Below are 24866 nucleotides of genomic sequence, written 5' to 3' on the forward strand. Positions count from 1 at the left end.
GAAATATATTTCAAATTAATTGCAGTCTTGCCAACTTAAAAAAAAATACTTAGGAAAATGTATTCAAATGTTAGGAGATATTTATAGATATTTTGTATCTTTATATTGAAACAGAAGAATCAGTGATCTGAAACCAAGAAAGCTTTCAGTAAGTAAATCTTTATAGAATTTGGCAGAATAGATCATTATTGTGTAAGCCTTTGTCTGTGGTGGAAGTCCGTGTTCAGCTCAGTGGTCTGTGCTCATTCAGCAGTGAATAATTGTCTGCAACATGAAGGCTTCTTACACTTCAGCATAATTGGGACTAATAACACACTGACCTTCTGGCTAAGATGTATTTATGGTGGCTAGTTCTTACTATGCCTGACCTACGTTTATCAGTTCATGTGCTGTAAATTCCTACTGTAAACCTTAAATATTTGATTTTAAATTAAAAAAGGCAAACATCTAATATAATCATGTAAATGAGGCAACTAAACTATCATTTTTACCATAGTGCTTGAGGCCTGCTTGAAATACACCTTATGCAATTTTTCTAGTTTATTTTATTTATCCTGTAGCTGAATATTATGATAATGGACGTTATTATGTAAAAATGTAACCCAAAAGTATAGAGTTAATTGAAATGGTGTGATAATGTGACTGTTAAGGCGTAAAACGTATTGATGGTTTTCTTCCATGTGACACGTCTGTACCCATGTGTGAGGTTGCTTATGTATGTTGTTGTTCTGATGTAATTAATGCATAATTACAGATATTTTTAAAAATATATTATTTTTGTAGATCTAAGGAAATATACTATAAGGCCACTTACTGATGAATATTTTATTCACAGGTGTAGCAACATTTAACTTTTTAAGAAATGCTTATCAGTTTAGCTACAAAAAAGGACTGTCTTATCTGTGTACTCTTTAAAAGCAAGTGCCCTTTACTTGAGATAAGTTGAAAGCACATTAATTTTTAAGACACTTCTGACAAATTTACCTGATTTAATAATGTGCTAAACACTCCATGTTTTTCCACATAGTTTATTTACGACAATATTTAATCTTGATTTTCCACTGTCTCATACATTCTTTCTGCCAGTTGCATTCATTTTACTTGTATTAGCATTTAAATAATCTTTTGAAAGAAGAATACAAAAGAACATTGATGGTTAATGGCAAATATTTCTGTTTGAACGCAGAAATATTAGGTGGAAATACTCACCTAAATACTCAGAGAAAATATCATATTACTAGACAAAGAAGGAAAAATGTAGGCATTTCAGAATGTAAATAAAGAAACATGACCAATGTTTATGCTTCAAATATCTTAATTTGCTTTCCAGTATGTGGTAAATATGAATCTGTATGCGACTGCCGAGCCGTACTTTCGTACCTTGAAGAAGGCCTAGAAGTGGAAGCTCCTAAAACAAATCCTGCAACTGTAACATTGGTCAGTTGCACCGGTGAAAGGAAGACATACTAGTAGTAAATATTACATTGCAAATAATGCAACAGTGCGTAGCTATAAAGTAATTATGTTAAGATACTTCAATGTTTTGGTTTGTTGTTCTTGAACTATTTTAAGGATTTTTTTGAATCAGAAGGCTATGGCAAGTGACCAGAAGACAGACAGAAAGTACATTCAGGATTTGGGGTTTCCTTACATCACGTTTTTGGACAATATCCAGCACTTCTTTTGGCTGTATGCTTCAGATTGACACAGCTGTCAGGAGAAGGGACCTTCTTTCCTCACCAAAAATACTGTTTATTTTATTTTGCCTGGAAAAATCAGAACAATTTCAGTTGACTGTTGAAGATCACTATCTAAAATAAATTCTGTTCAGAACTAGTCTGAGGCTAGAAAACAGCTTTATGGTGAGTTGTTCAAAGCCTCTGTTTTTTTCTAAGGTCCAGATTTTTTCATGTGAAGCAGCAGTTTCTCCAGCCCCTATACTGTTGCCTTTTATCTTGCTGAATAGTTATGGAGCACAGAGAGTCTTGGCTGTGGTGCATCATGAACACTCTGAATCCTTAAGCCAGCTTGTAACAGAGGGGACCAAGATCTAACATGACTTTTAAATATAGGAATTATTATAGAATTTATGAAGTAGATTTTTAAATTTTTAAAAAATTCTTAAATTTTTTTAGCTAAAAATTCTTTTTCAGTGGTATTTGAGGAACAACCTAAGTTTCTCAGAAAACTTTGTGAGAGTCAGTGTCTCTTGCTCAAAGCATGTGGTGACTCTGTCTAGAATACACATGTGCACACCCATGTGTACTGTTTATAAGGCAGCATAGGTTATTCTGTATTTCGAAGTCTGCAACCTGTACTTACTCATTTTTATTCCTTGAATCAAAGCAAAAGGAATGATGTTGGGTGATTAAAAAAAAAAAAAAAAAGCCTGCTAACAGCTCTACTTTGCAGCTCTGGATTCGTGCCATATTCCTGGTGCTAGTAATCGGAGTATCTTCCTTAAAGTGAATGCTATTAGTAGATACTGAAAATTATAATGGAAGTGTTAGAATATAATTCCTTTTTCATGTACTTCATGGAAAGTAAGTTACTTGAAGATGAGAGAAGCAGCTGTACTTGTATTCCCAAACTTCTACAGATTTGAAGATGAGAAGGTATACAAAAGATCTTAAAAGGCAAAAGGGACTATTGTGGTCGTTTACTGCTGTCTGTTGCAGCCCAGGGAAGAAAAAAGTCTAATTCCTTTGCTTGAGTGCACCTCTCTTTGGGTAGCTATAGAGAGTCTGGCAACTTGCTGAAACTACTCCCTTAGTGCAACTACACTTAAGCACGCTGAAGGTCAGTAGAAGTTTACAGGAAGGAATGATAATATATAGTGTTGTGTCAGAAACAGCACAGAAAATGGAAGACTCTTGTAGCTGGGATTTCTTTTGTCTTCACTCATTGTCAGCAGACGAGCAGTGTTAAGGTAACAGCTCCATCTGCACACAGGCTTCTTTGCTCCCATGCAGTTCCAGAACTGTTACTTGCCCTGTGAGGAGCTTCTTTTAGCATGGGTAAAAATTACTCCTGTTCTAAAATTCCCTCTTGATCCTTCCAGCATGTTCATTTCTGTATTTTCATCTGAAATATATAAATATATATATGTATTTATAATATATAAGTTGGTTCAGTTAGTAAGTTCAGCCATTTATGTATAATTTTTTTAAGATGCAGATCTGGCTTACCCTTTATGACTTAAAATACCACCTGTTTCATAGTTCCTGGGGCTCTTAGTAGAGTCAGAGAGTAGGATCAGTAGCGTTCATAGGCATTCAGAGGACACAGCTGTTCTGATTTGATGTTTTGAGAGAATTCTGTTTGACTTTAAGCCCTGGAAACAGAAAACTCTTCTCTAGAAGATTTGTTGTGACCCTCAAGGTAATTTGTTGTTTTCCAATTTCAAATTAATTACATGAATGATATGTTTTGAACAGACACTACCTATATGTGCACAATTGCCATCTACATGTGCTCCAAAATTTTTTACTGAACATTCTCCTATATCACCTTGCATCCAGTATAATTGGGTGTGTATTAGTTAGCAGCAAATGGATAATTGTTGCTGTAACTTTGCGGGTGTGCGAAGAAATATTTCCAGCTCGTGCACTGAGATCTCACACAGTCCACATGAATAGACATGTATTTGTAATAAGTCTGTATGACTTGGGTTTAATATTATTGATCAGTATTTCTTGAATTGGATAGGTATACAGTAAAAGAATTTAAAGTCCGTAAAGGAACACACCTGGGCTTCAGTGCTGGATCATGAATGTTGGATAAATGTCCAAAAGTTTACTATGTGTGGGTGCATCTTGTACTCAGTAAACTTTTATTAATTTCCCAGCCCCTTCCAGGTATTTGAATGTGTGTGTTATAGAATAGTAGTAGCAGTTTCCAGACAGTGAATGTCACAGAATCTTGAGCAATCTTGAGCAAGGATTCTTATACTTCTTATACCTGGGTGATGCAAAATTAATTGGTAATGTGGCTATAATTTAGAAGACAGGCTCAATATATGAATTTTTTTTAGTGCATTGTTCATGTTTCAGGGAAACTGACAGGAACGTGTGAGCAAAATTCACGATTTAGGCACCATATCTTGACTTGGGGCTCAGGTGTTATTGCTTCTATTTTTGTAGTGTATAGTTAACATTAGCAGTCACCCTTATAATGATATGACATGTACTGCCTCCCAGTATGGTGCCTGCCTACTCCTGCCATTAAGGAGGGTTGATTTAATCAGTAACGTGGTCTAGCTTCTGTGACATCCTTTGGACTGCAGAAGGGAGTCAAATACAGTCCTTTTTTCCCATTCTAGCAAAAACTATTTTAGAAATATTTGACAGAACTTCTTTGGTGGTTATTATCACACCTGAATTTGGGTCAAGTTTCCAAGTTACTTTATTTAGAAAATGAATATTTTAAAGCTATTAAGGGAATACTTTCGGTGTGTAGTTATAGTACTGTCAACAAAAGATGTGATTAAATAAATTGAATGTTGAAGAGTTTTGGCTTACGGTTAACACCAGGTAATTAAAAGTAAGCGCTGCTGTGGGAGTGCATTATATATCAGCTGTACTCTTTACCTCATTAGCTGGGTTTTTGCATGTTTATGGAGCTAACTTGCAATTAAAAATGCCTTTAACGTATGCTTAACAAGGTCTTTTAGGTATTTGGAGTAAAGTACTACAATGTAATTGAAATTGGTATAGCATAAATGTCTTAGTAACATGTGAGATAAATCTGCATGCCTAACTTGTCACTTTGCATCTTTTCCTCTTGTGTAATCTTTAATGCTGACTATAAGGCTTGACATTTAACTTGTATAAACGATGGAGATTCTCTCTTCCACTCCAAATAATGTTTTGATTTGTTACATAAGTAAAACTTGATTGACAAGATATACTCAAATTCATGCCTTAGCCATGTTTTTAAGATGTGTGAATGTTTGTATGTGCACATGGATATGTGTCAGGATGTTTTTAGCTATAGGATATCCTTCTTCAATTAGTCTCCTGTTCTGCATTAGAATACCGGAAGTAGTATACTGTCAAGGCAACCTTCAGTGTTGATAATTTATCTTAATGTTTTCATTTTGAGTACTGTGATATCTTTTGTAAATAGTTGCCTGCAGTTTAAAACCAAATCTTGGGGAAACCAAGGTGAGAAGTAAAACCTACTTGCAGGTCACTTATCCTGCTGATCTTTGAACTGTGTGCTTGTTTGTCAGAGATTTTGTGGAAGTGGATGAGATACTAAAGTGTACCATAAAAACTAAACAAGGGTAAAGTGTCCTTTAGGTAAGGTGGACTGCCAAAGATGATGGAAAAAGAAAACAGGGAAGGAATGGTACTTTTGCAGGACATAGAAGTTCATGTGCTGGATGTGTAAACAAGGATCATGATGTGTGAACCTTCATACAGTATTGTTTACTAACTTTTTGTCTTCACCTAGGAGTGTCGTCGTACCACCGAAGAAATCAACCATTTCCTCTTCTACAGCTGCTATGGGTATTCCTACGAATCCTGTCAGTGTGGTTTCTTCTTTAGATTCAGCTGAAGCCCCAGATTTGTCAGGAGGATCTCCTGGTGAGTGAGGGTAAATTAAACAACTTAAATCCCAACCCTTCCTCTTTTGCTTCTCCCTCCCTCACCATTCACTCTGAATACAAATGAACAAGTTTTTGTTACATGTTTTTTGTTATGTGAAGGTGAAATGTTTTTCAATAGTTATCCATATCTCAAAACACTGTAGATGAGAACAATTGTTTTTCAGACATTGTCATTAGTTGCCTTCCATAGTAATACTGATTAGTGTGTATATATATTATCTGCCCATATATGAGTCTTGATTATACTATGAATATTGATACTTATTGCTGGTTGTATTTTCTTAGGGGAAGATGTGCTAGTAATCTGGGAGGATGGTGTTTTACACTTCGTTTATTTTTTTTTAACTGCTGGAGTGTATGTGGTATAACATGTCCTAAATTATCAAGTCAGACAAAAGGACCTTTGAGACCTTTGTATCCTGCACACTACTTTGTCTATATCTTTGTCATATGCCTTCACATAGCAGCCTGCAGGCCTGCATTTGGTATCCGTGCCTCTAACAAAGACCAGTATCAGATACTTTACAGGAAAATTGATGTGACTCTAGGTTAAACTGGACCAATTGTCAGTGACATTATATGGGTTCAGGAATATAAGAAATCATCCTTTTTGATATTTTCTGAGAGTTTATCCCCAGAGCATTTTATTATTCCTAGTTTTGATGCTGTAGCTACACAAATGTAAAAAATAACCTGTTTATAAATAAAAAAAAACCCCAATAGTAGTGTTGTATTTAAAAAAAAAAAAAAAAATCTTTGCTAAACTTTTCGGAGGTTCTTCTGTTGCCTTTATCTAGCAGAACAAATGCAAATGTCTGAGCAATATTTGTTATAATTTCAAGATTTCTCACAGTTTTTGTAAAGCAGGCATACTATATTAACTTGTATTTAGTATAAATACAGTGTATTCTAAAGACTACTTTTTGTTACAGATTTTTTGTTACGTAAAATATAAGCTTTTATAAATTGTAGGGTATTTGTCCAAGGATATATGTGTTAGTGCTAAGTAGGACTGAAAATTATATACAAGTGTTTCCAATAGCTTTAGCCTGAGGTCAAATTCAGTGTTGATGCTGAACTAATTGCTTTGGACAGTTTTTTCAGTGGGGACAGAATTGAGTAGGTTGTTTATAAGCAAGTGGTCCTTTGAACCCTTAGTCTCTCTGGTCGTTCTGTATGAGATAAATGATGTTTAACCTTATATGCTGTGTCAAAGGCATGCTTTTCTACTTAGCCATGTTTAAGTCACAAGGCTGTGTAGGAGCTCATAATTGTTTGTGCCCATGAAGTTTAACGTCAAGACTTAGAACCGATTTGCATCTTAATCAAGGAAATCTCAATCAATGCCTGATTATTGGTGTTTCTTTGCAATGTTTGAGTTTCTTGCTTCCTGTTTTTATGAACTTAGATTCAAATTGCAAAGACTGAGGAAGAAAATGTAATCTGTTGTCATGTCCTCTAGTACTTGTGTGTCTGGAAGATATTTGTTGCCATCTTCAACTGCCCATTGCATTTCTCCGGGAAATGAAAAAGGTTTTGTTCCAGCCACGATAAAGGAAAAGAAAACCTGTTGAAATCTAGTATGTTCTTATTCTTTGCAAAAGGGAGAATCCATTTTGTCACTGGAATTGCAGGAGGTAGCACTATACTAAGAGTAGTGTTTGGGCTAGGAACATTAGCTGTCTTTTAAAACATCACAGTTCTTTGGGGAAGATTGGCTCTGAGCAGCTAATCTGTGTTTAAAATAATAAAACTTTACCTACATTGAAATTGTTTAAAATAATTGTGAATTTGTTAATGACTTACTGGTTTACCCAGGTTAGATGTGGGCTTAATTATTACAATTTCTGAAGTCAGTATTCACTTGTTTTTAATAGAAACAAAACAGATGAACATTGTTTTTCAGATTTAGTCAATCTTTTAAGAACGTATAGAAGAAAAAATAAGTGCTCCTGTGCCTGTAGAATGCATAAGAAATCCAGACAATAAACAATACTGATGTAGTTTGTAACTGTGTGACTTCCAGCATGTCTGGGAGTTTTGGCAAAAATTGGACATGTAATCTGAACTGATATGCATAAAAAGAAACTAATCAGGATTAAAAATAGTAGACATGTTTAGACTGGCAATCTAATTAATTAAAAAAGTAAAGGGATAAATGAAATCATGCCTTAAACAGATTAAAATGTGAGACTGTTTTTTTTTTCCCCAGTAAAATAATGGCATGGAAACAAAAATTTTGCAAAATTGGAGTGGTTTACAGTTATGTTGCTCGTGTAAATTGCACCCATTTAAGTTTGAAATAAAGTTCTGTATAAGACCTTTAACTTTTTTGAGGATAGAAGTAACAATAAGCGAGCTTCCTATAAAACCAAAATATAATATATATATAATTTTCCCCTTAGCTCTAATCACATGTTCTTTCACCAATTTTTGTTTTCATGCAGGAGAGAATCAATACATTGTTCTCATTTTTTTCAGCTAACATTCATTGTAAGTCTGTTTACTTTTGTAATTAAGAAAAAAATGAATTAAATCCTTTTTTAAAAAGTGCTGAGACTAGGGGTTTATGTAGTGAATATAAATTTTGGGCTTTTTCACATTTTATATGAAGGCTATTTATTAAACAGTATTGCTACATTTAAAAATACATTTCAGCTGTTTTTTCTAAAGTCAAAGAATTTTTTTAAAGTGAGTTTCATATGTATTTGTTTGGTATGTTTTAAAAACTGATTAAGCAAACAGAACCTTAATTTAATAACGTGTAGTGCTTCACTATGGAAACTTGAGTTGATTTACTCCAAAACAGAGATGAAAGGGAGATGCAGAAGTTTAAATGGGATTAAACAGCAAGTGATAATGTTTTAGTTGTAATGTGTACATAAGCATAATTTGGGAATAAGTTTTATATAGTATGTGAGCATCCTCCACCTGTAGATGCGATGTCAAAATTGCTTGGTCAAAGTAGGATCTGTGTTGAAATATTAGTCAATCTGTCTGGTTCCAGATGCCTCAGTTGCCGCTTGTGTGTGCTCAGAATTCACCAACCTCCTTCTCAATATTTTTTCCTGAAGTTTGCATCTTGCCTGTAGCTTAAGGTCTGTGAGTATCTCGGATATTTGACCCTTAAGATTGTCCTAAGCTCATATCAAGTGGAAGTGACATGTCCTGGCCTACCAAATACAAAGTGTTGACAAGTTGGAAAGATAACCATCTAAGCTCACTCTGTTCCTCTCATACTTTGAAAGAGGGTGAAAACATGTTTTCATCTCAGACAGCCTGGCCTTTTCGCAGGAGAAGTTTCTTCACCTTTACTCATTCAAGCCACAGAGTATTTCACAGCACAAAAAGCCTTTCCTGAATACCAATGTGCCCCTTGTGGTCTAAACTTGCCCGTCAGTATGTTGCTGATGGCTGATATTTGGGTTGTTGGTCTGCTGGAATTGCTACTCCAGTTGTTGAAAGAATGGAGAAAATAAGGCCCCTTCGTGGCCCGTGTTGAGCCAATCATTTGTCTCTTATGGAGAGTGGTATTGAGCAAAAGAGCATATTTACTAGTAATAATCCAAGGAGGAGGAATTTACTCGAGTTGTTTCTTCCTTGGATTGGCTCATAGGCTGAATGTGAGATTTGATGCAGAGATTTTACACATGCTGTGTCCAGGAAGGGCTATTGGAAAGGCAGGACTAATGTTTGGATAGGCAGGACTTGGCGGAGTATTCTGAGCTATTGTGAATATGCTAGTGGGATGCTTGTATTTTTGTCACTTAGTTTTCCTTTTAAATGTTTCAATTACGATTGTAATGTTCTGAAGTGGTGTGAACTTTTTTGAACTGTTTTGCAGTTTGCACTCCCACTGTTTTCTCTGATGCTCTGAATGTCTCTGTTTATGTAGTTGAAGGATTTCACATGTGTTTTATTAGTGCTTCACTCTAAAGAATGCAATTTTGAGGCTTTCACTATTCAGTTTGCAAATAGTTGTTCAAATACAATTTTTATAAAGAGGGAATATAAAAAGTCTGTTGGAAGCAGGAGTGAATTGCATCTTGTCCTTACTGACACTCTCAGTGTAGAAAACACAGAGAAGTTCCACTCAATTTCTGATGCCTGCCTCCTCCCCCTCTTACTTGAAGTTCTTTGAGCTTCACTTGTTTTGCTTCTGAGCCACACAGAGTTGCCAGCAGGATTTCTACTTCTCCTGAGCAGAGACGTGGGCTGTTCCCCAAAGTGTGAAGTCATAAACAAGGCTATGTCAAAGGCTGAGGTGAAAAAGGAGGTGGATGCTTGGAAGAAACCTGGGAATAAGCAGTAACAGGAGATAAAAAAGGAGTTGTGATTCCTGAATTCTAGTCCTACATATAGGAAAACGTAAATTTTCTCCCACAGTTGGCTTGTTTTGCAAAGAAGAATGTTATTCATTGGTTTTTATACATAGGTGAAAATAGCCTTGAAGTCTCACAATAAAATAAGTTAGCGGGAGACAAGCTAAAATAAGAAAAATGAATGTGAAGTGAGTTACCATCAGTGCAGAGGTAGTTCAAGAAATTCACTGAATTATAGTAACTATTTCAAAGAGAATTCCAACTTAACCGTAGTTGAAGGCTAGCTACCAAAGCAGAATGACACTCTTAAAAATCTTAAATGCTAATGATATGCAATGGAAATTTTTTAATACTGTTTCAGTATAAAAACTGTTTTAAAGCAGCTTCTCTTTAGAGAGTGCACCATTGTTTCGTGAAATCTGTTTTGGTTTAACCTACAGATGTGTTTATGTAAGAGATCCCTTATATTAGCTTGTAAAACCTTTCATTGTAGTCTTGCACTGTACACTTCCAGCCCCGGAAGTGTATTTTTGAATGAGCTCGTTATTTTACCAGATACTCCTTTCATAAAGGGCATCAGTGTATTTATGTATGGTAGGTCTGTTGTACCAAATTAAGAAGTATGGTTATTTAATTCAACTCTCTGTTTTTTTTTTACCTCATCTGCATCCTCCCAGAGTAAAGTATATCATGCACTGCTTGTGCATTGCCAAGCGTACTTTGTAAGTGTATATGCGAAAGCATAAGGATCTTGCACAAGGAGTTTCTTTAACAATATTTTATTGCTAGAGACATTATTTGTTTAGACCCTTGGGGATCTTGAATAAACAATAAGGTTTCACTGTAAGGGTGCTAGACAGATGATCTATTTGCATTTTCTTTTATGTTCTTGCAAATGTCTGTAAAACTGTCAGTTTGAAGGAGCCAGTTTATCAGTGAAAGGATAAGGAAGAGATAAGTCAGTTTAGTTCCACATGTTTGAAGTAGCTACTGCACTTACCCACATGTGTGTTGTGGATGAAAATATGCTACTGAAGTATTTTCTTTTTTTTTTACTAAAGGCAAAAAAAAAGTAGAATAAAAAGCCATTTCTGAGTTAAATAAAGTCAAAAAAGTACTTCCACAAAACAAAATTTGAATGCAAAAATCACTATGCCTAATCCTATCTAAAAAACCCTGAAATTCTCAGCTGTGATAAATCTGAGATTCACCCCTTTTAGTGAAATACATCTGAGTTTGGAATGTGGATTTAGTTGATGATAAGCATGAAGAAATTCAGGCCATAAATATCCTTACATAATCTTCAAAAAGAGTATCAGTTTATATAGGTGCCTGCCGTATGCTGTTGTCAAATTCAAATTATCAGTGCTTTTTCTGTTATGTCTATATTTAAAAGTTGATTTTAACTTAAAACTTCAGAGTTTTACATTTATACCTAATCTGTTATGCATAGTTTGTTTTGATGTCGAGAAAAAAAAATCATGTCCTATCTGTGTTGTCAGTGATTTCCTTTACCTCCCACTCTAACCATTTTTACCAGTGCCATTGTGTGTAAAAATAGAAAACCAAACAAAAAACTCAACCCATCCCACAAAATAAAACAAACAACAAAACCCCCAAGTTACCCCGGATTGAGTGTATGTCTCTCTATTAGCCTCGTGATGGCTATCATGCCCTTTCTTTGTCCTTGCAGATGTTTTCCTTGAACTTTTTTCTATTTTTTCCTTCAGTTATTTTGCTTGTGGTCTAAATATTGCATTGGATTAGTTCCATCTCATTTAATTGTAAAACTCATGCTACTATGCTGCACTGTTAAAGTCTTATTTTTTACTGATAAAGTGATCCTTGATTTTGCTATGCATTTACTATGGTGGAATTTTAGTTGTATATACTTTTGACTTTCTAACATACCCAATAATTAGTAGATTACTGGTCACAGATTTTATATGTAGTAAAAAGCATGCAAGCATTTATATAACAAGACATTCTGCATGTGCAGTCTGCTTGTTGAGAGGACTTTCTTATTTTGAAGGCTTTGGATGCCATTGCAGTTTTGTATTCTGTTGAACTACCCAGATGAGTGTGCTGATTTCCCCTTCTGGACGGTGTTTGGGCTTGGGTCCACTACTGGGCGTGTGGACTTCAGAATATTTTCAAGTTAGAGGGACTTGTTTAATGAGCATAGGGATGTTGGGCTTTAGGGAGAAAGGTGGGAATTCTACTGAAGTTATTTAAATATAAAGGTTATAATGAAAATGAAATAATTGCTTTAAAGTCTTAATCCAAAAGGCAGCGTATTGTGCATACTTAAATATGAATATGTGTGTGTAATAAAAAAAAAAAGCGCCTGGAGCTATTCAGTTTCCCACGAACAACTGGAGTCTTTGGAACTGCTGAATCGTGTGGCTTGTTGCCTTCTGTGGGCACATCATTTGACAGCTTTTCCTTTGGGAATACCCAAAATACTTTTTGGTGGTTTGACTATGTAAAACTAGATCTTAAAGAAATGGAATTATATCCATGAAAATATTTACGGAATCTAGCCATCACCATTGAAATTTTCAGAAATATATCTTCTATTTGCCTTTATTAGATAAATTATTTAGGAAACAATGCCCAGAAGATTCAGATTCCACCTTGCTTTCAGCTAACGCTTTGTTCCCCACCTTCTTGTCCTTCATTTTGTATGGCCCAATCAAATTTCTTTTTGACCCTGTCATCCCATACAAAAGTCAAAATAAGAGCTTCATGTTGAATTTATGAAAAGCGTATGTGAATCACATTCAGAAAGATATCTCCTACATATGAAGAAAGAAGAAGAAATGAGCAAAACTTTTCACCATTTTGATGCATTAGTTTAATTTATTAGTTTCTGTGCTGCCTTTGAAGCAAGATTAGAGAAAAACGTCTTCCCCAGACAGGAAAGAAAAAAAAAAACCCCAACCACAAAAAAACCATCATTTTTGGGGGGAAGCTCTGTGTGCCAGTGTTTTGGAGCAGAAGTTTGAAATTTGACAGGAGAAATAAACTTAGTATCTCAGGGATCTGTCTTTGCCATCTTTTTACAAATCTATTCCACTTCAGTCAAGTAGAAAGACTTTGAAAAGTTGCAGTTGACACATTTTGATAGACACTTTCAAGATCTTAGCAGCTTATTTCCAGACAGGTTGTATTTAACTGAGCTCACTCCAGTGTAGGTGGGACGATCAGGAATTTTTCTGTAGTTATAGTTCTGAGAAGGGTCATGTTTTTGCTAAGGTAGATGTGAGAACTGAAATGATTGAACTCTTCTTTCATGCTTTTTTCCTTTTTTTTTTCCCTCCCCCCCTTTCCAGCAGCATAAGAATCTGAAACTGGCGAGGTGAGAGGAAAGAGAATAGGACAGGATCTAAGGTTGGAAAGAGATAGGATTGCAGATGGACTAGAAGTAGTCATGCTCTTGGGAAATGCACAGAAATCTGTCTGCTAAGATTCATTCCTCTCTATAGTTTGGAATGCAATGCAAGATTTGTGAGTCACCATTTCTATCCTGGCAGCAAATATCTGTGAAATCTCTGGCTGTCTTGCTTACCCCCTCTTCATCATTGCTAATACCAATCCATACTGCAGTATGGAGGTTGTATTTCTCTTTACATACTGAACAGCAGAATTTAGTATTTACAGATTCCTACTCTGCTTATGAGAGCCATGTAGTGTCAATTTGACATAACACAATTGCATTTTTTTTTTTTGTAAGCATAGGATACATAAATGACCCAGTCTTCCCTATCAACCTTTGAATAATTGATGTGGCAAAGTTAATAACTCATAAATGAGGTTATACCACTGCCATCATGCTAATGATGCTGGCAGTGCAGTGGAGAATTTTATTGTAGCTGTCTTTGTCAGACTCCCGGTGTTGCAAAAATTTAAGCCAGGCTGTTGAAAATACCCACTCATTTTGTATTCTGCTTCATTTTGACATAAATATGTTTTGATTTTAGACAAAAAATTGAGGGTTTTCTGTGCAAGTTACTTGAAATTGGATGAGCACTTCCAGTAACCAAAAGAGATGCTTTAAAATGTTACCATTTGGCTTTATATTAGTTATATTAGTATTAGTATGTATTAGTACACTACAGGAGTACTAAGGGTGTAAGACATTATTTGTATTCACTGCTTAAGGTTGTAAGTGTTCTTAAATTTGTTCAGAGAGAATCATGGCTTATAAGGCCAGAAGGGATCACTGCAGTCTAGTCTGACTTCCTTCACAAAGCAAACTGCAGGGTTTCCTTGAATTACTTTCTATTTGTGCTAGAGCAAAATATAAAAAGCTTGCCATGGCATCCCTAGTGAATATGAATGTAAGTAAATAAGAGTCTTACAGCAAGAAAAGTTGGAGGTTTACCTAGTCCTCACACACACTTGAAAACTATGGTTTCTCAGAGGTTGAGCTCGAGGCTTTAGTTTCTGATCCAGTTGTCTAACCTCTGGCATGTTTTCTTACATAATTCATTTATTTATTACTTTCTCTTGTAGGAAGGGGATCATCTAATTCAAAATTGCCATCCGTCCCTACAGTTTCTTCAGTGCCTGAGGATTCTGCTTCAAATATAAGGTAACTTCTTCAACTGAACATCTGAACAGCTGTGCTGTGGCTCAGATTTTTGATATTACAGTGATTCCACATCACTTAAGAATGTTGTTTTGCTGATGTTCAATACCTAATGAATGTTTGGGAAAATATGAGTGTTGGATTATTGATTCCTTCTTATACATATATATCACTTAAACATTGCCAAAACCGATACTCCTTTCTACAGAATTTAAGCAACTTCCTTCTTTTTTTTGTTAATCACATGTATCTCTCTACTAGTATTACAGACAGGCTTGAACATGCTTTGGAAAAAGCTGCCCCACTTCTGAGAGAGATTTTTGTGGATTTTGCTCCCTTTCTTTCTCGGACTCTTTTGGGCAGCCATGGGCAGGAGTTGCTGATAGAAGGTACAAGTAAGTTTCCATTTAAAAGAAGTTTGGTTTTTTTTTTGTGTGTGCTTTGTTTTACCTTGGAGACACAATACTTCTGTATTTTTTTCTGCTGGCTCTGCTGTAGAAGCTTTCTTCATGCCTTCCCACACAGTGTTGTCCACTGGATTTCACTGCCTGCTGTTCCTTCTGTCTTTAGTCTTCTGAGGTCATTGTCATTGCCTCCTCATCTTTGCCATCTCTGCTACCTCTTTGCCACCATCTCATCTCATAGTTTGCTATATCTCATTATGTGGGACCAACTGCTGTTGTCTCTTCCTTAGTTTTGCAACTCTTCCAGGGAATTGTCCCATAGAAGCTGGTATATGAAGTGTGTTTTGTGAGCCTTAAAAAGAAAACTTAGTGTCAGGTCAACGCTTCAATACAAAGGAAGGTATATAGAGTATAGTGTAGAAAGTTAAGTACAAAGACCTGGCTTTTTTACTGTGATATTGTAACAGAAGGCTTCTTGGGAACTATGTCCGCAGAGCATGTTATGGTGTCTCTCTTGCGTGTGAATCTGCTTCTGTCTTTTTGGTTTCTAATTGGAAGGCAGTCATACAGGTAAGAGGAATACCTTGTCAGTATTGAGAAGAATTCTCTGGTACTTCTGAGAAGGTGAAAATTCAGGTGCACAACAACGATCATGGCTCTTCCTGGTGTTGGCTTAAAATGATTGAGTTTGAGATGATTGAGTTTTCTTCCTACTGGTGGGTTTATCTCTGTTTAAAAACAAGGCTCAGTTCTGCTATGCAGGCATTAATGTCCTCAATTTTAAAAATCGTGTTTATTGGAACACTGTGAATTTAGTAGTGAGCATCAGTTTTTCAATTTTCTCATAATTTGGTTATATCATATAAATTGCTTTGTCCACTGATTTTTAGAGCGAAAATTGCAGTTTTTGTCCAGTAAAAGCAGTGAATTGAATTAGGGCCTGAGCTTGTTGCAGCTTCCAGTAATGAAGCACTCCCATGTTAGAAGCTCATAGTTGCTTAACTGGGGCTGATCGCTTGCACATGAGCTGTATTTGCAGTAATAGATCTAGTTGCCTCCTGGGGAATTAAAGTTCTTTTTTTAAAACATTTTTGAAACTACTTGTTTCATGGATTAGTTCAGGCAACCTGTATGTAGTGCTGACTATGGTTAACAATGTCGGAAACACAGTTAGAGTATCAAACACTGATAGGTGTTTTACTGAAGACTGCTGATATCAAAATTGAGACTTCATTAAACTTCACTGAAATTAAAGTTATTTAGTTTAGGAATTTAGCTTGCCTACTTTTTGGGGTAGCAAGAAGTGGCAGGAAGAAGTATATGAATTGTCTTCTGGAAGACTGAAAAAGATGGGATTCTACTTTTGATTATACATGTGGGCATCGCTTTAGCTGATAAACATTTTAATGGAAGCTGCCTTGTGAACAAATTTATTTCATTCATTTAATAAGAGTAACAGGAAAGAGATTTTTTTTTCAAAGCTTTATTTGCCAGGGAAGTAAATATCCTACTTAGTTAAATTTTTTTCTTGTCTGAAAATAAAAAAAAGATAGTCTGGTTTCAGAGTATTTTGACTGTAGTATAGATTATATACACAGAGAGATGAGTATTTCATAGATTGGATGACCAAAAAAAAGCAGGAAAATTATTGGGAGTGTATGAACTATCTAGACAAAAATAAACACACACAACCAATTTTTGGGCCTAAAAACCAGTTATAGACAAACCCAAAACAAAATGCGAATACAAATAATAATAATAGTCAAATTAGTTTATAAACAATTGAGAATATATAATAGGTTACTGCTTGCACTTCTGTTAAGGTTTAGTGTGGGGTTAAGGGTCAAAGTACTAATAAGAGTGTTTGGGATGTCTGCTGCCATGAAACAAAATGGAAACTTGATTGATAGCTGGGGGCTGAAAGGAGAACGCGCAATGGAGAAAGCAAAGGTCATAAAGCCATTTCCCTTCTCTGCATATATAATGACCCGATCCTTCAAGAAATAGCAAAATGTAGATACAGTGGATTAATATAACATATGTTAACCACACTTCTGATCATTTTGACATACAAACATTTATGAAACTGTGAATAGTGGAGGTAATGCATTACTATTAACTGCATTTTTAGATGCGAGGCATGGAATTTATGATCTCCCTCTCACATGCATACTTTTATTTTGTGCTGATAAAGTACAAAATTGAACTGGAAGTGGTATGAGAATTTCAGCTTTCTTTTGATTGTCAAAATGCTTCTAATCTATTGCACTTCAAAATAGTTTGTGTTAACAGCTGGTGCCATATAAGCATGCATTTATGTATGCCATTTTTCCCTTTTGTAGGTCTTGTGTGCATGAAATCTAGCAGTTCAGTTGTGGAGCTGGTGATGCTTCTTTGCTCTCAGGTGAGGTTTAAGTAACAATGTTGTCTGAAATTGCTGTCTTTGAGCACAGTGGAAATTTGACTTTAAATTTAAGGTTGTGTGTAATAGGTAAAGAGATTATGTACAAGGCCTTTTGATTAAAAAAAAATAAATTCATAGTAATTGTGTTTATTCAGTTGGAGAGAGAAGATACTAAGGGTTTTGTGTTACCTTACTATTGAGCACTTACATAACCTTGATGTGGTGCACGTAAGTGATTCTATGTTGTCATTTTTGTAAGAAAAAATAGGATCAATAATATAGTAAGGTTATAGAAACAATTTGATTTCTGCATCTTGGCATGCTGAATCCTCTGGGATGAATAGAATTTTTCCTTTTGTGTAGAGGTTATGAAATGAGTGATAAATACTTTTGAAACCCTGTCATTCTTAATTGATTTGACAAGTACTAAGAATTTGAGAAAAAATTTAAGAAAGCAACCCTGGTTGTCAGCAGTTTGGGGCATACTACATTCCTAAAGGCAAAGTGATTTTAGATATTTAAGAATCTGAGAATTGCCTGTTCCTGTGGTTAGAAAAGAGCCAGAGACTAAGGAACTTTCTTAAAATTGTATATGCTATATTAATTGGATTTTCTTTTGGGGTTTCTTGCTTTCTTTTTTGTAATTAAATGGAAGACTGTTTTTATTGAGCCTTTCTTTTGGTGCCTTAAAAATGATACCTTTCTGGTAGTAAATTCCCCTACTTAAAACTTTAAAATAGCCTTTTTTAATGGGAATGGTATTGGTCTAGAGGTCAAGGGTTCTGACCCATTTCAAAACCTTTGACCTTCATTTACAACCCTTATGGTTTGCTTGCCTGACGAATAAGGATAATGCAAAATTAATGTTTCTTCACATCGATTTATTCATTTTAGTGCCTATATTGCCAAATTTATTTAGAGTGTGCTGATAGACATTTCATGAATACAAATGAAAGAATCATAGAAGGTGTGAAAATCGATAGTCTGCATTGTCAATAAAGTGCAATAAGAACAATTACTTCTGGAGATTACACCTAATAGATTTTACAATGAACTAGTGAAGAGTAGTTATGTTTTCTAGTGAGCTTATTAATGAATGTACCTAGAAGTTTGCTCATTTACTTTTCCATCTTCCTCAGGAAATATAATATATTTTTACCTGAAGGGAATTTAATGTTCCTTATGGAACTTCTGGAATTTAGAGATGGTTATTTTACATATGGCAATACTGGGAAGTGGACATTGTTCACGATTTCTGGAATATGAATTTGCTGCTGATTTAAATTAGAAAAGAATCCTTGCTACCAAGAAATCCATATACAAGTTTTACTGTTCATTCATTAATGTGTTAGAGTAAAACTAAACTGAGTATTAAATATGTGCCTGACAGCTTGATATTACCATTTTAAAAATTAGTTTTCGGTATCCATGCTGCTTGTATCAATAATTAGTGGTTGACCTTTCCTTCGTTTTTGGTAGGGTAATCTAATCTTTTTTAAAATCATGTTGTGCTCTGTACTGTACGTCACTTGTTTGGTTTTGGGAAGTGGAAAGGATAAAGAATAAATGACGTGCTCTAATGCATCTATTTGTCATATGTGTCACAATGCCACTTAATGCTAATCTAATCAAATTGAGGATATCGTGATTGCTTAGCAGTGCTAGTTGCATAGACTGAGGTTGTTCTTTGTGAAATAGTAGAAATAAACCAATAAAGTCACAAAGACCTCAAAGTCTTTTTAAAGTTACATATCAGCTGTAATTTTTGGCAGAATATGAAAAATGATGTGAGAAATGAATCTAAAATTAGCTCCAGATGTATACAGATTGTTCTGGGGTGATAATTACATTTTTCACTTTGAATTTTCCTAATTCAAAGAGGTCAGCATGGCAATCACAGAAGTGATTTATTTTGTTAAGAAGTGAACTGTCTTTTGCTACATGAAAGCTTGAGAGATATGAAATTGAATTTCAAGCCGACATTTTACAGATACTGGGAGGAGATGGGGTTGAGCTTGATTGATTTTTTTTTTTTTTTTTTCGTTTTTTTTCTTCTTTTGGTCCAAGATAGGGTGGGAAGTGAAGTGATATCCTTTTGCTAAAATTTTAATTAATTTTTAAGAGGAGATGGAGAGGATGAAGTGCCAAAGATCAAAAGATCAGGTCAAAAACTAGTTTTTAATCACATAAATAATGTGGCATAGTTACAAAGTAAGTATCTGCAAATTTGATTTAAAACTTCACAAATTTGTCAGCCATCATTTTATGAAATTGAAAGATTGCTCTGATTAATATCTTTGGTGTTTTTTATGCTAACCTCTTTCTGAAAAATTGTTTTAAACGTTGTGTACGTGATGTAAGCACTTGGATTGTTTTTCTGAAACATCTGAAATTTTTCTGATGTTTATTTAGATTTGTGGTTGGAATATGTTTTTTCTTTCTTAGAAGTGCAAAATGGAATAATAATATCTCACAAGTAATTTTTTTCATAAAATTGTGAAAATAAAGCTCTTTCCCAGGTGAAGTGATTTTAAAAAAAAATTCAAAAGATACCATTCTGTGAAACTATTTGTGACACCTGGTTAATTTCTTCTCTTGTTTAAAGTTCATGTATTTTATATTTAGGCATATGGAAAAAGACCATTGCTTTTGTGTTTTAGTTTTGTGTTTATATGTTGATGTATTGTTTTATGTTTAACACATGGTAAAAAGAGAAACAGGTGGTTTGAGATACAGACAAAAGGCTTTTTCTAAGACAAAACCAGTTGTGTTTTTTGATAGACACGCTACATTTGGAGACATATCTCTGTGTGTATACTTAGATTTATATAAATCTATCAAAACATAAAGAAATCCTTCATTTAATATTACTGCAAAGTGTTCCTGCTTATTTGACATTAATATCATTTTTGAAAGAATCGACGTTGCATTCAAGGCCACTTTATAAAAGCGTTGTGTTGCTCATCCTAATTCAGTCTGACACACATTCCAATAACACTACCTCCCTTCTAGGGTTTAAAACTAAATTTATGGCTGAGCATTGTGAAGTGCATCATTTAAAAATGGTTTCAACCCAAAACATCTAATAAATAAATAATGTGTATGGCTACTCAGTAGCAGACTTTCCAGACTAGAAATCATTCCATCGGATACTCAACAGTCCACTATCGGAGAGGGCTGTCAGATAAATCTTATAGTAGCTGCATTCATGTCCTGTAAATCACATGTTATTGTCTGAGCCTTCTGCCAGGTCATCTATTCTTTTCCCATTTATCAGAAATGCATACAGTACAGTGAACCTAGAAGCACCATCTAGTCTGGCCTGGCATCCTGTCGGGGTAATTAAACCAGCCAAAAGAGAGAAGTCCTGTGTCTATTATCCCTTTTAAATGAGTGACGTCAGGATGTTGAAGGTGCTCATATGCTATTGTGAGACAAGGCTTCTGTGTGGGGAAGCTATGATATCACCCCTGAATAAAGCATTTTCATCTAAAAGGGCTCTCACTCTATGGCTAAAATGCAAAGGGACATGTATGAATTGAGTGCGTGCTTATCCGTAAAGCAAATATGCTACTGTGCTTCCTTTCATTTGTCAGATGTTTTCTTGACATACGTTACTAAGTAGGAAAAACTGGCATCGTCCCTACTCTCTCATGAAGGTATTAAAAACATTTATCTGTTGCTCACGTACATGAAGTATTTGTCCTATTATTGTAGCTTCAAGGTGAAAAGGTACAAAAATAGGTGAAATAGGTTCCATAATTTTCTGTGATGCTTTTGAATTTACAGGATTTGCAGCACTTGAAAAATGCTTCTTTCTGTAGTAAATCAACTGAATTGTCAGTGGAATATATGTAAGAGAACTAATTAGGTGGTTCTTGTCAGATCCATCTTTGACTTAAGAGGTTTTTTTCTACTGAATCTAAATTTTCCAGACCATAAAATAAACTTGCACTAACTGACTCAAATATTGTTCAGCTCTTGTATAATTTTCTAAAATTGGTGGAATGCCACCCAACCTTTTTAAAAGTTTGCAATTAAAAAGTAATAAATACTGCAGCAACTTTTATGACCCCTCCACCACCACTACCGGCACATACACCCTGCTTGCTGGTTCAGGGTGTAAAAGCTTCTTGGTTCCTTCTTCCTCTGCCCCCTGTTGTTTCAAAGGGATTAAGGGCACATTCTTGATAGCTGATGGCATATATAAAACCAGGACCAATGTTTTAATATGTTTAATCTCTAGATATTTTATCTTCTAGAAATATTAATATGATGTATTGCAATATAACTACATAGCTGTAGCTATTAGATTTATATTGCACCTTGATAAAGTATATCTTTCATGGGGAGATGGAAGAGGGAAGCATAAACTCTGATACTCCAGATTATTTTTGTGTGCAGTGATAGCATCTGCTCATATGGCCCAATGAAGTACGATTACGCTTGAACATGTCATGCGCTGTGCTGATAGTTTTTGGAGTTATTTTTTGGAGAGAAAAGCATGATCCAAGGGAGTGCATGTGCATCTTAAAAATACAGCAGAGGCCGATTAGTAGTATTAAAACAGAAAAAATTACACTGTGAAAGTGGTCTTACTGACTGTAGGCAAACTTACAGGTCTTTAGCTCTGTCTTTTTTCTTGTATAACTCAACTCACCAAACCAATTATCACTGGTTAAATGGTGAAATGTTTGCAAAAGGTCTTTCTTTAGCGTGGTCTTTCTTTCATATGCTACTAAATCACTTTGTTAACTGATTCTGTTGCTCATAAAGAAGTCAATATTCATCTTTTGCATGGGCAGTATCTTAGCTGCATCACATCTCTTACTCTGATAAGGAATCTTAATTACTTAAACAATATCAACATGTGCCATGCGGTCATGCACCCGTACAAACAATATGATAGCATATTTCCCCTAAGGAAGAGCAATAGGATGGTCGTTAAGATTTTGATTTTTCAGCAGAGCTTTTGCACACGCACACCTCTCCTCCACCCATACTTAAATGTTTGTAAAATGCAATAGGATCGTCAGGCTTTTCTGGGTATCCTGTGCTCAGAAAAAAGCTTTGTATCAACGATCCAAATTCATTACCTCAGGAATGGATTTCTGCAGCATGTTCTAAAATGTGGTAAGCCTTTGAATTACTTGGAGATTTTAGTTGATGTAGAAGATGACTGGTTTTCAGTGTTTGTTACTTGCAGAGAGAACACATTATACTGATGCTCTGTGATCTGCACTGGTTCCTAATTTACTTTTAAGTGCAATTTGATGTGATGGATCACTATAGTCATTACTATGAAGTTTTAATTGAATTAGGTATAGGTTATCTAAAGAGCTATGTCACTATGATACCATGGCAGCTGAATTCAACAGAAGCACCAAAACTCTAACAATATCCTGTTTAGACATTAAGAGAATAAATGCTGTTTGAATACTTTTTAGGTGCCCCAGGTTGCTAGATGATGACATTTTAATCAAGATAATATTTTTTCCACCTAATCACTTTGTGTTCTAACGGCTGAAAATAAGTTTAAAAAGGATCTAATAATCCTTTAGATCCATGATCTAAAAAATGTATATGTTTTGGTACAGAGAGTAGATTTTGTAGGGATTTTGTAAGCTGCCAAATGACTTTCTATCAATTTTAATGCGTGTTCTAATTTCCTTTTAAAAGCCATTTAGAAGATATCAGGAGTTGGAAGTTTTTCTTTTTATACAGTGTGAACTTCCGCCAATAGGATTTTTGTTTTTACAAAGATTAATGTAGCTGTATTTGAGTTTAAAAAAAAACCCACTTCAGTAATAGATTGCTGTTGTGATGAAATGGTTAGAATCAAAACTTTATTAAGTAAATGAAAATGATTTAGATCTTAACAAACAAAAATAGAAAAAAGGGCTTCCCAAAGTCTAAATTGTTAAGTTCAGGGGAAGACGTTGCATGAATCATGCCCATAGGTGTTTGCCTTGTATTGCTAACTTTCTTTGCAATGTTATGAAGTATTCAGTGTTTCTAGTTTAGTATGAAGGCACTATATTGAGATGCACAGAAAAATACTTCACCTGCAGGTGTGCCAGAGACTTCATAGTCTACTTTTTTTTTTCTTTTTTGAAGAATTTGAAGATCGGAAGAATATCTGCCAGCCTAGCGTTTTGTAGAGGTGGGTGTGGAAGGAAGTGACAGTATTCAAGATCATCTTACTCTGCTATGGATTATTTAGATTCTGAAGCTGCTTCAGGTCTGCTTCATACCAAGTGGAGCTAGGCATATTAATAAAATTGTGTAAATCTTAACGTTTGAAAACATGGGCTTGCCGAGCGCGTTATTAATTGTTATGCAGGCAGTAGTAGGAACATTCGTAGTGCATTTTTGTACCGAATCCGCATGGCCCTTGTAACTGGTATACAAAATGGAAGATTCTTATCCTATTCTTCTTTAAGATGCTATTGGATGGAAAGTAGTTGGGAAATGTCTGTTGAGCTTTATGTACAGTGCTGCTTCAGGATATTTTCAGTGAAGCGATTTTACATTATGAACTATTTCCTCTTCAAAAACTCTTGTTATTCTTTTCCCCCTGCAATGTATATTTTCATTTAAAATGACTTAGTTTTGCAGGATGGAGACTGTGGTCAAAGCTAGAGAGAGGGGAAGGTAGATCCTACAGTAGCCAGGGGCCATGCTATCAAAGTGCTCTCCTGGGATAGAAGAGACTTAAGTTTCAACTAATGTTTCAGGTAGTAGTTATTATTATCACTAAATAGAATAATCTGTCAGAGGAAAAATTTCAACATATTCTCCCAGTAGCTAGCTGTCCAGAAGCTTAAGAGTATTTACCAGGCATGTGGAAGAGTCCAGTTTTGAAACAAATTAAGTTCTCTCAATCGGTAAAAGCAACATTGTGATTCTGTTGTCCTCAGTTGCAGTTTCCTTCTTTGGTTGTGATATATGAAGACATCAGTTCTTTTCTGTAAGGTCTTGGGGATAAAGGTTAGGTCTTATGCATTCTCCTGCATTGCAAGGCACTTGATACCAACACAGTGAGCTGTTTGGCAAGTGGTCAGTAGGATTAACTCTGGAGAAATTGAATGAAAGGCCTGGAAGATGTGGGAGGGCACTGGCTGTGGAATCGAGACTCCTTAAACGCGGTCCTTTGGTGTTTGGATTTTAGACACTATCTTGTCAGTAAGTTTCCTTCTAACAAAACAGAAGGTTAAATTATCCAATCTGTTGTCTAGATCACTTGGATTCTCAGTTATACTTGGTATATCTGGGGTTTTTTACGCATAGTGTAGCTTAATTCCTTCCCGAGTGGGAGTTTTTCCTCCATCTCTGAGGATCTCACTTTGGGTGCTGAAATTCTATATTGACAATTTTCATGCTTGGCATATGTCACTGAGCAGAGTACTTGGAATAATTACAAATGGATTACTTGTGCTACAGATATTTTGCTGCTTGCTTCATTGAACTATGTTATACATTCTAAGTGTTTGAAACTGGAGATCAGTTTGGTAGATAACTGTCTGAA

At 35.2% G+C, this 24866-nt stretch overlaps 1 protein-coding gene across 2 annotated transcripts in view; it reads left to right on the plus strand.

Moving 5' to 3' along the window:
* Positions 1-24866, plus strand: part of LRBA (LPS responsive beige-like anchor protein) — a 420317-nt gene that overhangs the window by 95762 nt on the left and 299689 nt on the right. Inside the window, exons 31-34 of one of the 2 annotated variants that reach the window (XM_075149993.1) lie at positions 5458-5591; positions 14455-14533; positions 14792-14925; positions 17277-17338. In XM_075149993.1, coding sequence (XP_075006094.1) covers positions 5458-5591; positions 14455-14533; positions 14792-14925; positions 17277-17338 — 409 coding nt within the window. The remainder of the gene's footprint in view (positions 1-5457; positions 5592-14454; positions 14534-14791; positions 14926-17276; positions 17339-24866) is intronic. The other variant, XM_075149994.1, reaches the window with a different exon arrangement.

Source organism: Calonectris borealis, chromosome 4, assembly GCF_964195595.1.
Source record: "Calonectris borealis chromosome 4, bCalBor7.hap1.2, whole genome shotgun sequence".
NCBI lineage: Eukaryota > Metazoa > Chordata > Aves > Procellariiformes > Procellariidae > Calonectris > Calonectris borealis.